Source organism: Rhineura floridana, chromosome 2, assembly GCF_030035675.1.
Source record: "Rhineura floridana isolate rRhiFlo1 chromosome 2, rRhiFlo1.hap2, whole genome shotgun sequence".
Taxonomy (NCBI): Eukaryota; Metazoa; Chordata; class Lepidosauria; order Squamata; family Rhineuridae; genus Rhineura; species Rhineura floridana.
This window is the reverse complement of record NC_084481.1, coordinates 204456444-204471240: the sequence shown is the minus strand read 5'-3', so window position 1 is coordinate 204471240 and position 14797 is coordinate 204456444. Positions and strand designations below refer to the sequence as shown.

General features: G+C 38.8%; 1 protein-coding gene across 1 annotated transcript in view; it reads right to left on the bottom strand.

Moving 5' to 3' along the window:
* The window catches only part of TDP1 (tyrosyl-DNA phosphodiesterase 1), a 32430-nt gene that overhangs the window by 16193 nt on the left and 1440 nt on the right, over nt 1-14797 (bottom strand). Inside the window, exons 2-6 of the mRNA XM_061611924.1 lie at nt 12198-12241; nt 11287-11342; nt 8195-8291; nt 6551-6585; nt 1500-1592 (exon numbers count right to left, since the gene is read on the bottom strand). Coding sequence (XP_061467908.1) covers nt 1500-1592; nt 6551-6585; nt 8195-8291; nt 11287-11342; nt 12198-12241 — 325 coding nt within the window. The remainder of the gene's footprint in view (nt 1-1499; nt 1593-6550; nt 6586-8194; nt 8292-11286; nt 11343-12197; nt 12242-14797) is intronic.

Genomic DNA, 14797 nt, shown 5'->3' with positions numbered 1-14797 from the left:
AGATCAAATAGTCTTGCTAAAGCAGGAGATGGAGTCCATTCTGTTAATGCTGTATGGCATTATGTGTAGAAATCAAAACGTGATTGATTAGCACTATTAGCATAATTTGTGTTATTATTTCAAGTAATAGGCTTATTTTACTATTATCAGAGGAAACATATCCAAGTTTGATTTTCTGAAAAATGTTTCTAATCTTGGCATTTCTGTAAACTTTGAAAACTGCCTAAATATTTCCTTTGTTTGAGTTTTCTAGTGGCCGACACAAAAAGGCAACACATTATGTAGATAACTTAGCAATATGCTACTTTTACCTTTGGAAACAATACAGCCCTTATATTATAGGTTCACTGAAGAGACAGGTCCTTTGTTAGATATGTAGACAAATTTTCAGTACATACTGCATTATCTGCTGTCAGAAGACAAAGAATTCTTCTATTGCTTAAAACTACCCACTATGTTATTGATACATTTTCTATGTTTCTCACAAGAATCTTTTTTTTTTTTACAAGTATCATCTTGGTATAGTTTTCCGATAGGAAGAGAAACTTGAAATGTGATTTAGCACTGTATTTTACCTCATTACCATTACCAATACAGCAAAAGAAAAGAATGTTTTATACAGAATGAAACTTACTTGTATCCTATTCTCTTTAGCAAGTGAAAACTGGATTTAATGACTTCTGACAACCTGACAAAAGCAACAATAATCTCTAGGTGACCTTGAGTTATTAGAGCAATAAACTAACTAGGGGCCCACCATTTACATCTATAAATATGAAGTTGTGCAAGACTGTCAATTCTCTGTAATAGCTGAAATCTTAAAATTCATTATACATGAAATTCATTAGAACAACCTCTTTGGGGAATATAAATGAACAGAGCAAGGTGGTGTCTTTACAATTACTGACATCATTTGATGATGGAATAAGTTTGTGGAATTTGCTGTGGGCTTTATGGAAGAAGAGCTTCACTTTAGAAATAATGCAGTAATCAATCTTTCATTTATGGTTACGGACTTTAGTGTATACCATCTAGGACCAAAATACAGACAAGATAATAATAAACTATGATTTATTATTTTGAAATACTTCATTCTGTGTGACTTTATTTATTGTGTTAGTTTAGATTCCACATTGCATAAGGAATGGTGCTTATTAGTTGTACCACTGTCTGGCTTGGAAGTTTGCTTCATAAGAGAAATCACTTAAGGCAAGCCAACAAGAATGGATCCTCTGGGAAATAAGGCAGTCCAAGGCCATTAAAGAGGCAATAATCCATGCCATGTAGCTACAAGCCACAATGTTAAATGCCTTTCTAAACTGTAAGTTGTTGTGCACAACCTGAGAAACCTGCATATCTATATTAAATACATGTGATATAGGGGTTTTGAAAAAAATTAGTAAAGCAAGTGACAATCACGCAATGTGCAGGCGGCTGAGCATTATCTTATTCTAACATTTGCTACTAAAGTTAAGAGTCTTAGAAATCTTTCCCCTTACCCTTGTGTTTTCTGGTACCAATCATCATCAATAAGGTTGGATGTATGTATCACCACTCGAAGGCCTTCTTCATAATACAGCAACATCATTTTCCTACACAAAACAAAAGTATCACAGGAAGGCAGTATTAAATGCATCAAAAAGTAAAGAGGGCTCAACACCCCAAATGTATCTTCAGCAGGCTCAGGATGAATATTCCTTAGGTCTGGTGGTAATACTCCCTGGGCTCTTGCTGGGAGGAAGGGCAGGATATAAATAAAATAATAAATAAATAATACTCAACTATGATGTAACTAGATCCATTTCAGTCTGGTTTCTGACCCAGGTTTGGAACTGAAACTGCCTTGGTTACCCATCTGGATGACTTATGCCTCAAAAAGGAAGCAGCAAGTGTGATTAAGGTGGTGCTAGAGGATTTTTGCTCCACACCATGGCATTTGTGCTGCAGAATTCCTCTGGGCTCTGTTGTGTTCATCATATTTTCACAAGGTGCTGATGAAGCATTGTTGGTGGGTCGATCATCTGACTATGATGGTGGCCTACCTTATTTTTTGGATGAGGCTTCACTCCACCTTGAGGAGCATGTTTATAACTAGAGATACTGACAATCTTTCTATTCACTAGATCAATATTTTAGAGACCTCCCCCAGCCCAAGTTATTTATATAAAGGGCAATTACCTATACTTAAAAAAAATTCTACTCATTTCATCATCCATTATTTAAAAAAGGAAATGTTTAATTTGTTAATTAGGTCCACCAATGCCATTTCTTGTTGGTACAAATTTCCTATTTTCTGTGTCATTTATTTTTAAAAGTTCATTAAGTAAATTACAGTAAAATGCTAAACAGAAAACATGCCATGTTGTCTTGACTCCCCCCCCCCTTTCCAAAGAGCTAGGTTGCCTTAGAAACTGGTACTTCAGAATGAAAACGTACTGGAGAAACAATATGACTAGCTCATGCTGCTGACTCATTGCAAGAACACACATAATAGTACTGCTAACATTATAAGCACATGAAGTTCAAAACCTAAAGCAATTCCTTATTCATAAATTGAATAAATTGTATGCTATAGTGCACAGCAAAGAATCAAGGCCCAAATGATTTTTGAAATGCTATTTCTGAGCAAAATGAGAATGTTTTTGGAATGGTTCAAATTAAATGCTTAATACTTTTATGTTAAAGAGGAAAGCACAAAAGCAGGACTACAGCTGAACGTCAAAAAGACTAAAGTAATGACAACAGAAGATTTATGCAGCTTTAGAGTTGACAATGAGAACATTGAATTTGTCAAGGATTATCAATATCTTGGCACAATCATTAACCAAAATGGAGACAATAGTCAAGAAATCAGAAGAAGGCTAGGACTGGGGAGGGCAGCTGTGAGAGAACTAGAAAAGGTCCTCAAATGTAAAGATGTATCACTGAACACTAAAGTCAGGATCATTCAGACCATGGTATTCCCGATCTCTATGTATGGATGTGAAAGTTGGACAGTGAAAAAAGCAGATAAGAGAAAAATCAACTCATTTGAAATGTGGTGTTGGAGAAGAGCTTTGCAGATACCATGGACTGCAAAAAAGACAAATAATTGGGTGTTAGAACAAATTAAACCAGAACTCTCACTAGAAGCTAAAATGATGAAACTGAGGTTATCATACTTTGGACGCATCATGAGAAGACATGATTCGCTAGAGAAGACAATAATGCTGGGAAAAAAGGAAGGGAGTAGAAAAAGAGGAAGGCTAAACAGGAGATGGATTGATTCCATAAAGGAAGCCACAGACCTGAACTTACAAGACCTGAACAGGGTGGTTCATGACAGATGCTCTTGGAGGTCACTGATTCATAGGGTCACCATAAGTCGTAGTCGACTTGGAGGCACATAACAACAACAACAACAAACTTTTATGTTTATGTTTAAGTGCACATATAGTTCCACATGCAGCTTTGGAAACCAGTTTTGAAACAAAGAATTTCAAATGTTATTTGGGATATGGAATGATGACCATCTCCTGTTCAGCTACAAGATGGCAAAAATCCTGCCCAAGCAGGTCTTCCAGTCCTGGGCAAAATATTTAGTATTTTCTATAAAATATGAAAATGGCCATTACTCAACCTTTTTAGGTATGCGTTTCCAGTTTTTAAGCCCTTAAAATTATTACAGATTCAACTTTACTATCAACACGTCCCTTTCTACAAGGGGCCAGTTTGTTGTCTAGCATGCTCCATGGCTTGCAAGGGAGAGGGGTAAAGACACACTAATCTTCATCCTCACAAGCATTTCCTGTTCCAAGAGTTGTTATCTGACATTTAACCCATGGCAAAGTTTAACATTTGCTACCTGTAAGTGTTTAAATAATGTTTTAATGCTGTTAATCAGAAACTGTAGTAAATACAGTAGGGCCCCACTTATATGGCAGGTTACATTCCAGAACCCTGCCTAAAAGCGAAACCTGCCGAAAAGCAGATCTCTGTCAATAAAATGGTGCCTGATGCCCGAAAAACCCCATAAAAGCAGAACAAGTGCTGTATGAGTGGGGCCTTACTCTAATTGAAAGCCGCCGTATTAGTGGAACGCCGAAAAGCAGGCCACTGAAAAGCAAGGCCCTACTGTATGGACTACTTTGGGATTCAGTAAATTTAGTCTGAGGAATTTAATATGAAAAGGCAATACTTGACAAATTATCTTAAGCATACTACCAGTCATTGCTTACTGCAATTTAAGTCTTCTTGCACAAAGTGCACACCGGGTTGCAGCTAACTAACACATGCTCAGAGTAGAGCCATTGAAATCAATGACTTAAAGTTAATAATGACTAACCAGGTCCATTGATTTCAATGGATCTACTCCCAAGTATGCCTACTCCAAGTATGACAAAGTCCAAGTGCTCCCAGTGTGGACCTGTGGCACCATGGAACCCTCAAACATCCTCACTGAAGTCCAAGACCCATTGACTTTAAATTGAGGGTTTTTAACACTTTTCTTTCATTGGTGGTCTGGTTTTTTTGGGGGGGTTACCTGCTTATGGGTCTGATTACCAGTTTTTCTTCACGAAATGGAAATCTTGTGGTACCCACAACAGTTTCTTAAATTTCCAAGCATTCCCCCAGGCCCAAGAAGGTTGGGGACCTCTAACTGATATAGCCCATCATAAATATATTGAATTATCTTCTAATATAAATCTATTTGATTTGATGGAAATAGTTACATACTAGCAACAATCACATTTCTACAACATTTATAGCACAATCCCATCCTTCCTCAAGTTTTGCATAAGGAAGGTAGACCTTCATGTAAATACCTATGCAGTGAATGCAAGCATATAATCATGTTGCAAGTTTCCCCTAAGAGGCAGTCAATAATGTAACATACAAACTCATGACTTGATACTGCTGCTTCACATGGCAAGATCTCTTAAGTGGTATGGCGGGGCAGGGAACCTTTCCAGCTTGACGGGCCAGACTGTTATCTCTACCAGCCCTTGTGGACCAGGTCTGACAGGTGAGCAGAGCTGCCCACCCTGTCAATCACCTGAAGTCACAATGACATCAGGTGACTTCTTTTGCCTGCTGGGTTCTTCAGAGTGCTATGTTGCCCTGAGCTTTGAATGGAGCTGCTAAAGATCCAGTAATCTTCAGAAGCCCCATTCAAAGCACAGGGCAACATAGAAAATGTCTTCAGAAGCCTCGTTCAAAGCGCTATCTTGCCCTGCACTTTGAAAGGGGCTTTGCAGGCCATGCAGCCTGCAAACACACCTTTGGCAAAGGCACACCTTTACCCGCCCCACAGGTGGCATGGCTTGGCTGAAATGGCCTCGTGGGCCAAATGAGGTTGCCCAGTGGCTTAATTAGGCCTGGACTCTGGAGGTTCTCCACCCCTGTACTATGACAAGAAAGGGGGAAAACTTGGAACAGGAATTTCTGGCTGCATCCTCATGGCAGGCATAACATGTAGCCCAGTTCTTAGCATCATATCCATGACCGCAGGACGAGGACTACTTTTGTTCTGGTTCAGTGCTGTACACAGAAAACATGAGTTAATAGACAATACCCAGCCTCAGAGAACATAAGATATGAACCCCACGCACCCCAGAACGTAAAGAAGGCATTTCAATAAAGTAATTACAACAGACAGCCAAATACAAGCAACCTCAGTGCAACCATGCAGGGAAGCTTTTATATTCAATCTTACGAATGCTTCCCTGTCTGGTTGCTTGGGAAACCATTCTTGCAAGCTGAAGTTTGTCCAAGTTGAGGTAATCAACATGCCACAAGCTAACTAACATTAAGTATGAGTGATTAAGCTAGTTAATAGAAGTTGTGGGACAGTAACAGGGTTAACAGCCCTCCCCATCCCCACCTCATTGATATACAGAAATTAAGCAGGTGAATCTTTTCCCACCATTTTATCTCTTTATCAGACAAGGTTTCAACTATGTTTCTGGGTGTCAGGTGTCAAGCTGGCAATCCTAGCTAGTAACTTTTGTGGCATTATTTGCAAGGCTGATTTATGTTACAGCAACAGAACCGAGGTGGAATTGTAATAGGACACATCATTTTCAAGACTTTTGTTATTAATACATTTACCCCCTTTCATACGCGATCAAGGTATGTTTTGATGACTACCTCAGCTAAGCCAGTACCAAGTGTAGGTGTCTCTGTTTTGGAAAATACTATGGCCAAGGTCTAAAGGGCCACACATTGTATTCTGGGAGCACACTGGGGCTTTGCAGCTCCTCCCTTCCAGCAGGAGCCCTCCCCAAAAGTTGGGATGTTGCTCTAGAGGGCTCCCATGAGGCAGAGACTATCACCAGAATGAGGGGAGGAGTCAATAACCCTCATGAGTATACAAAAATGCTTTGTGCACAGATACAGACTTCTCTGGATCCCAACTTATAAACTGTCAGAACTTTCATGTAGTATACTGAGCTTAAATTATTCTCTAATTTTATTTATTTAAAATTGGTATCCCGCTCTTCCCCCTAATGAAATATTTCCTTCATTATCGTCGTAATTGGCTTTCCCCCAGATATTATAGATTACTTACGTGTGATGGGTTCCAAAGGCAATATCCAATTTCGCCTATAATAAAAATGATGTTTTTAAAATACATTTTCCAGTATAGGAACTCTATCACTATACAGTATATAATGTTTTATGAACAATTTTCTGTTTTGCTTTGGCTTACTGCTCCCTGGTGGCCTCACCACAAATTGCATGACAGCTGTCTCACCCCAAAACACTATACATGTTATCTTCAAATGCTAAAAGTCAGTCTACAGATTTTCCATGCAATTATCCATTGCCAATTATCACTCATTAGCTTAAAGTCTCTTAAGTTGCATGGAAGATGCTAGAGTGTTGTGCAAGTGACTGTAAAGAGAAAGGAGGCTCCTACAAGTAGAACATGAAAAGTGAGGAGAAAATAGAACCTTCTGTTTCACTTTATTGTAGCCTACTGAAAGATGAATTGAAATTACGTCTAAATGTAGCATTTTTCTTGCGCAAGCAGAATACTATGAGAACTGCTACAGGATTTACTGATAATAGCATGGTGTGAATCTTCGCACTAGGACTTACAGAACAGTGCTAGTATCTGCTTTTGCCTAGATCCAACTCTTCGCCAATAATGATACATCAATCCAAAAACACTGGGTTGAATACAACTGCGCTCTTCTATGAATCAGCTGATGCCTTCACTAATGGGAAAGGAGAGAAGGCGGTTTTTGCCAATCCCCCCACTCCACCCCCAAAATCTGTACTGTGTGGAAGATGTGATGGGGGTTGCAGGGAGAAGGAGATGGCAAAAATCACCTTCCCTCCTCTTTCATTAATGGAGGCAAAAGTACTTCTGAAACAGAAGGGCACCATCAGATTCAACTGAATGTTGGGATACATGGTAGAATGCCTATATAAAGAACTCTTTTTGTTTTAACGTATTCAGAGATAGCAGAAGCCAAGAAAACACAGAGACATTTGAAGAGAAATTACTTAGAATATAAGCTGCTTGGATGGACCTTGCTGCTGGGAGAGAGCTAAATATGGTAACATATGCAGAAAAACTGGGAACGGATTTTTAAACAACCGTTTCATGGAAGAAGGTACTACAGAGAAAGGGGATGTGAGGGAGAAAAGCAGCTCCCCCTGGAAGAACATGGTAAATGAGGAAAGAATAGAGCTTCTGTTTCTCTTTACTGCTATATGCTGAATGACGAGTTTTACTACCTATACAGTAAGAGAATGCCATGTTAGTTCATATATGTACAGATTTACATGTACTGATTGGCACAAGGAATGTACTAAGGAGTGTGACTAATATATGACTCGCATTCAAGGCTTTTGTATAGATCACTTGGCTAATTTGGAATTTGCAATGAGACATGTTCCCAATACCTGTTTTTTAAAAACCTACATCAGGCATTTCTCAACCTTTAATTGATAAGTAATGTTACTATAAATATCATGTTTCTTAAATAATACTATTAGCAGATTGTAGGACAACAGCCATTGCTAACCAGGTACCCTCCAGATATTTTGGACAACAGCTCCAGTAATCTCTGACCTTTGGCTATGCTGGCTAGGGCTAAAGGGAGTTTTACTTCAAAATATCTTGAGGGCATCAGATGGAGTAAGGCTGCAGTGCAGAATTACCTTCTCTTTTGCAGCTTACAAGTAAGATAGAAGTAATTACCTGGCACAAGCGGACATTTTTATAAGGATGTGCTTGTTCATGTAGCTCAGCCTTGGATTCTCGCTTCTCTCCATGGACTATTAACAAAGGTTTGTCCCTTAGAAGAAAGTAAGCTTTATTAGACAACTCACTGATAAGGTTTGCACCCATTTCTAGCTGTTAATTATCCATAATCTTGATTACACTGAAAACATGTTCTGTTTTCTGTGTAGGACTCTCACATTAAAGGTGTTGAACTACATCTCAAAGATCATTTTTATTATTATTTAATTTATGGAATTGTATTGATGTTTTGTTTTGAAGATTTTATGTCCTTATTTTTTATTTTACCAAAATAAACAATATAAAAACAGGGATGAATCATTGTTAACACCCCTATAAATCAAACAACCTTACAGATTTGTAAGTCTTCAGTGAAAAAGATGCCACCAATTTTTGCAACATTTTGATGTACCACCCAGATGTACAAGATACGACATGGTCCAGTACAAAATGTATTTAACCATACGAACAAATTAAATGCATGAACAGGATTTAAATGATTTCCCACTCAGCAGTCATGCACTTGCCCACAGACATTGGAACCTGGGCCTTCCTCCCATGCCATTCATGGCCTGCTTTCACCCAAGAAAAGCATTATGTCCCTGAACTTTTTTGCTGGCTCCACAGGCCAGTTCCTTATCAGTATCTGCCAAATCTGGCAGGTGGCAAATGGCCTCGTGGGCCAAATTAGACTCCCTCAGAGGCCATGATTAGCCCAGAGGCTGGCAACTCCCCACCCCTGCTGTAAACCAAGGTTAGCATTAACCAGGGCTGCCCTCATAAAAAGTCAGAGAGAGATTTACAAACCCTGGTTATAAATGTCCAATTAGCACTAGTGCAAGCATAATGCTACACTTTAAGAATATAAGAACCCTGCTGGGAGAGTCCAAAAGTCCATTTTGTTCAGCATCCTGCTTTCCACAGTGGTCAACTAGTTGCCTCTGGAAAGCCCACAAGCAAAATTTGAAGCCAATAGTTCCTCTGCTGTTTCTCCCAAGCAACCTATAGTATGTTGCATCTGAACAGATTAGACAAATTCATGGAGGACAGGGTTATCAATGGCTACTAGTCATGATGGCTGTGCTCTGCCACCCTAGTCAGAGGCAGTATGCTTCTGAAAACCAGTTGCTGGAAGCCTCAGGAGGGGAGAGTGTTCTTGCACTCGGGTCCTGCTTGCGGGCTTCCCCCAGGCACATGGTTGGCCACTGTGAGAACAGGATGCTGGACTAGATGGGCCACTGGCCTGATCCAGCAGGCTCTTCTTATGTTCTTATGTTAACATGGAGGTTCCATTATTGGTCACTGATAAGACAAGTTTATGGAGAACAAATCTAACCCCCTTTTAAAGCCATCTAAACTAATACTCATCACCACATCTTGTGGAAGTGAATTCCATAGATGAATTGCACTGTATGAGGGACCAAACCACAAAAGAGGTTGAATCAGTGCAGAAGCTTGGCACAGCCTCCTAAGCATGTTTAGGAGCTTGAGAACATTACATCTACATGAGGCTTGATGGACAATCATGTTAAGTAGGCACATGAGACCTAATAACTTGCAGAACACTCCACCTAAAATTTCACATTTACAAACATTCATGAAATTCAGTGAACAGTACTTGTCATATTGGTTCTAAGGCATGAGATATGCTACACATAATTTAATTATATCTTAAGGTGGTCAGAAAGGTGGGTTTTTTTAGTTTGTTTCTCTTTGCATCACTTGAAGAATAAAATCATATAGTTGATGTATGCCTAGTTACTTTGCGAACCCTGTGAATGCCACTTTATTTTGCTATCGAAACACTGCACTTAAACATTTAAATCAGAAAAATGAATTGGGTCCTACTGTAAGAACATATCACGGAACATTCTATATACTACATTAAAAGCAACATACAGTGCAATCCTATAACCTACTGATGGAATTTAGTTCCAGGTAAGTTGGCATTGGAATGCTACCTAATTCCCCAAACTTAAAACGCAATATTTGGACGTTTCAGTTGCTGTCAATTAACCATATTTGAATAGTAGAAATTATCATACAAAATGCTGGAAAAATAGAATTTAAAAAAGATAAAGCTCTTAAATTCACAATATGTACAGTGCTCTTCAAAGATGATTGTACCTGCCAATGAAAGATATCTACAATATTGCTGCACCTCCAATGCCGCCTTCTCCTGACTTATAATAGTTATGAACTCAATAAGCATGCAAATGATCAATCCATCTCAGCAAGCAGCAAACTTCTGAGAGTTGCTAGGAGACGCCCTATTCCCCTCACAGAGCTTCAATCAGAGTGGCTGTCTGTTAAACCAGTCTGGCCACTGGAGCTCTGTCAGTGGAATAGGAATCTCCTCTCAGCACCCTTCACAAACTACACTTCCCAGGATTCTTTGGATTCCATGACTGTGTAAAGTGAAATAAAGGTCAGGTGTGATTAGGCATGCCCAGCAGCTGTGAGTCTGGCTTTTAGAACTCTGACAGTTGGATCTTACTGAGCATGCCCGACACTATCACAGGATTCCAGCCAATAGTTCTTAAATTATCAGCCAGGCACTTTTTTTTAACTTTTAAACTGCAGAAGATGAAGGTCAGAGTATGGGGCAACGTCAGTAACAGGATTACAGGTACTCTGTGAACATGGCTGATTTTTAATGAATTTCAACAGACTATAAGAACTCAGAGAAAAAAGTCCAAAAGGCATCTGGGTTTTTTTCTCTCTTTTTAGACTCTGAACTCTCAATTCTTTCTGACTGTTTTGTGTATCACCATGAAAATTGAGAGGGTTGTTAAGCAAGCGTTTCTGAGTTCAGGACTTTAAGTTTGGTAAGGTTTTGTTTTGAAATGAGCTTATGGGAAGCATCAGAATGGCATGGGGGGTATTTTCAATTTAACATTGCGGAATGTGAAAAATCCACGCTGGCTATAGTACACAGCCACTCTTGTGGCTGTATAATTTAATATAATAAATTTAATACAACAAGTGTGAAGTAGAAGCCTAAACAATTTTTATGTTCATTCAAATGAACTCCTCTCAAAGAAACATACCTGAATTCCTTTGGATACTGTTTAACAAGCCACTCCACATCTATACAATAGTTAAACTTGACCATGGAGAGAAAAAAGAAGAAATGGTTAGAAGCTTGTGTGTGAATGACTTTTCCCCATAGGAAAGTGTACTGAAAGTTTACAGAAGCCTTGCCCAACCAAAGCTGGATTACAGCCTCCATCATCCCCAGCCAGTATGGCTAATGGTTATAGATGTAGACCAACAACATCTGGAGACCTAAGACTGGGGACGGTTTGTTTAGAGAGATGTTTATTTCCTTATTAGAGAAGCCATTGTACACGCTAAGCAAAAAATATTTACCCATGTAAGCAGTGCCTTAAAAATGGAAAACATGCTTAAGTAAGGTCTTTACTGCTATACATCAATTAGGTTTCATCTGCTACACAATTTGAATTTAACAATGTTAAGATATAGGCTGCACCATTTATTTTTAGGTGTGGCATTAGCAAAAAATCAATCCATCAGAGCAAAAATTGTTTTTATTGTGTTTTGATGCATTTTTAGCGCTTTTGTTTGCCACCCTGGGCTCCTGCTGGGAGGAAGGGCGGGATATAAATCAAATAATAAATAAATAAATGAGATTCTCTAACTAAATGCGTAATCAGGTACATGAAAGAAAATATTAAGACAAACCATCTTCAGAAGAAAGCTACGATAGGCAACATCTTTATAAGGACCAATTAAAATGCCACCAAAAAGTCAGCAAACTTTCAAGTTCTCCAGAACTTTTTCTCTGAAAATGCATGCTGCTTTTTGACATTTTAGCTGGCCCTCAAAAGTATTACCACGTATTTTGTTTTTTTCCCCTAATGGACTAGGAGGGCTACCATCAATTGCTGAATGATTCCACATTGTATTTTAAAACAGCAACATGAACGTATAAACTTACCTGAGCAGAAGATACAAGAGTCCCAAACAGAGGAGACAAAATATCTGTCATAAAAATTAGGAACATTGTAAGTAAGCATTTCTACTAAAATAGATATCAGCTAATTTGTTTCAACATTTACCCTAAGTCAAAGTTAGGGCTGGGACATGTAATTGAAAACAAGCCTACCTCACATAAAGAATTGTCAGGTAACAGTCATGTTTAAATGCAACACTAAGCCATGGATTAGTACTGTGTGGACAAGCTTCAACCCTGCCTGCTCCAATCCCTCACCCTTCCATTTGTTTGTTGTTTCATCCGAAGCAGGAAACTGTGGTAATGATAAACTATTATTTGTATGAACAAAGATCAAAACGAGGTTTCTGATTCTAGCTTTTTTGGTTAAACCACAATTTAAAAACTAACCACATTACATGGTTTGGACAAAATGATAAACTATGGTTAATTGAAAATAGTAGCAGATGTTTTTGATTTCCTCTTCAAAGCCATGCTGGAAAAGGGGAGAGAGGTAGGAGCAAAACAGGCTTAACTATGGTTTAGCATGATGTCCAAACTAAGCCAATTGATTGTAGTTGTGTTGTTCATTCATTAACTAAATCCTCTCCCCCAAAGCAGAACTGAAGAAAAAAAAGATGGGGAAGAAAAGCCTGTATGTAACAACATAGGAATCAGCAGTTTCAACAACATTAGATTTTGACTTCCTACAGGTTACATTTGCCCAATGAAGTTCCATTTATTAAAGGTGCAGTAACTATAATGAATTATACGACCACAACATTAAGGAAACATTAAGAACATCAAAGAAACTCTCATTAAGTCATGAGGTACACATATTTATCAAACGTATAGCCCACTCCTTCCTCTGAAATACAGCATACATGGACTCTCTCACTTTATCATCACAACAGCCTTATTGGGTAAGCGAAGGTCAAAAAGAAAAGCGATTGGCTCAAGATCATCCACTGAGCTTCATGGCTGAGCAAGAAATTCAATCCAATTTTCATCACTCCAGCTATTACCCCGAAAGTGTTTAGAGGCAGTGAAGCCAATTAATTTACATAGAACTGTTTCTGGAAGCAGTATAACATACAACATGGGGATTCACAAAAGATCTCATGAACCACTTCTATTATTAGAAAATTGCAACATCCTCTAATCTGGTTGAGAAATGCATGTTCAATACCTTCAATACTGCAATATGAAGATGAAGTGATAACACATGTGTTTTTAAGCCATAAGAAGAGCCCTGCTGGTTCATACTAAGGGCCCATCTAGTCTAGCATCTAGTTCTCAAACTGGATAACTAGATGTGCACATGCAGGCTTCCCATCAGCAACAGCCCTCTCCACACTTGTGATTCCCAACAACTGGCATTCAGAGGCATACCTCCTAAGATACTGAAGATAGTACATATCCATCATGGCTCATAGCCATCGATAGCCTTATCCTTCATGAAGAAGTTTAAACCCCTTTTAAAGGCATCCAACATGGTAGCTGTTACTACATTTTCTGGCAGTGAATTCCATAGTTGAACTATGGACTCTGTAAAGAAGTACTTCCTTTTGTCTCTCCTAGTTCTTCCAACATGAAAGTTCATTTTTTTTTACTTTCTATTCCTTTCCTAACGATCCCTGACATGGAATTCATTCCCCCCCCACAGCTACAACACACTGAGACACTTCAACATTTTCTTCACACTATCCACCACTACCTTCTTCCCTGATTAGTTCTCCACACTTTGTACCATACATAATTTTATATGGCTCTATTGTATTCTCCATTACTCACCTGTTTTTCTAAACAAAATAATCTCAGACATTGTAACCTTTCCTTGTAGGGAACTGCTGTAGCCCCTTTATCATTTTAGTTGCCCTTTTGTGAACGCTTTCCTGCTCTACAATATTGTTTTTGAGGTGCATCAACCAGAACTATACACAGTATTCCAAGGGCAGGCACACTACAGATTTTGTTAACAGCATTACGATATTGGCAGCTCCCTGATACAGAATTCACTTTTCTTCACAGCTACTGCTGCACATTGACATGTCAACATTTTCTTCAAACTATCCACCACTACCCCAAGATTTCTTTCCTGATTAGTCACTGCCAGTTCAGACCCCATAAGTGGGTCTTATTTTTGCCACAATGTACATCACTTTATACATGCTTACACTGAATCACATTTGCTATTTTAAGTCTGAACTGGTGAATGGGTAAGATCCTTTTTGTTCTTACTACCCTGAACAATTTGTTAACATCAGCAAACCTGGCCACCTCATGCCTGCACATTTATGAATAAGTTAAAAGCACAGGTCCCAATACTAATCCTTGGGGGATCCCACTTCTTAGATTCCTCCTAATAAGGGATCTAAGAACTGTTCATTTATTTCTGCTCTTTGCTTCCTCTTCTGGAACCAGTTAGAGATCCTTAAGAGGACCTCTCCCCTTATCCCATGACTGCTATGCTTATCTAGGAGTCTTTGATAAGGCCTTGATTGAATACAAACACAATACCAGCTAGACCTTTTATATCACCTACAATGCAATGCTCTTCAATGGAATCTATTACCCATTCAACTACCAGTCACCACAGATAAACA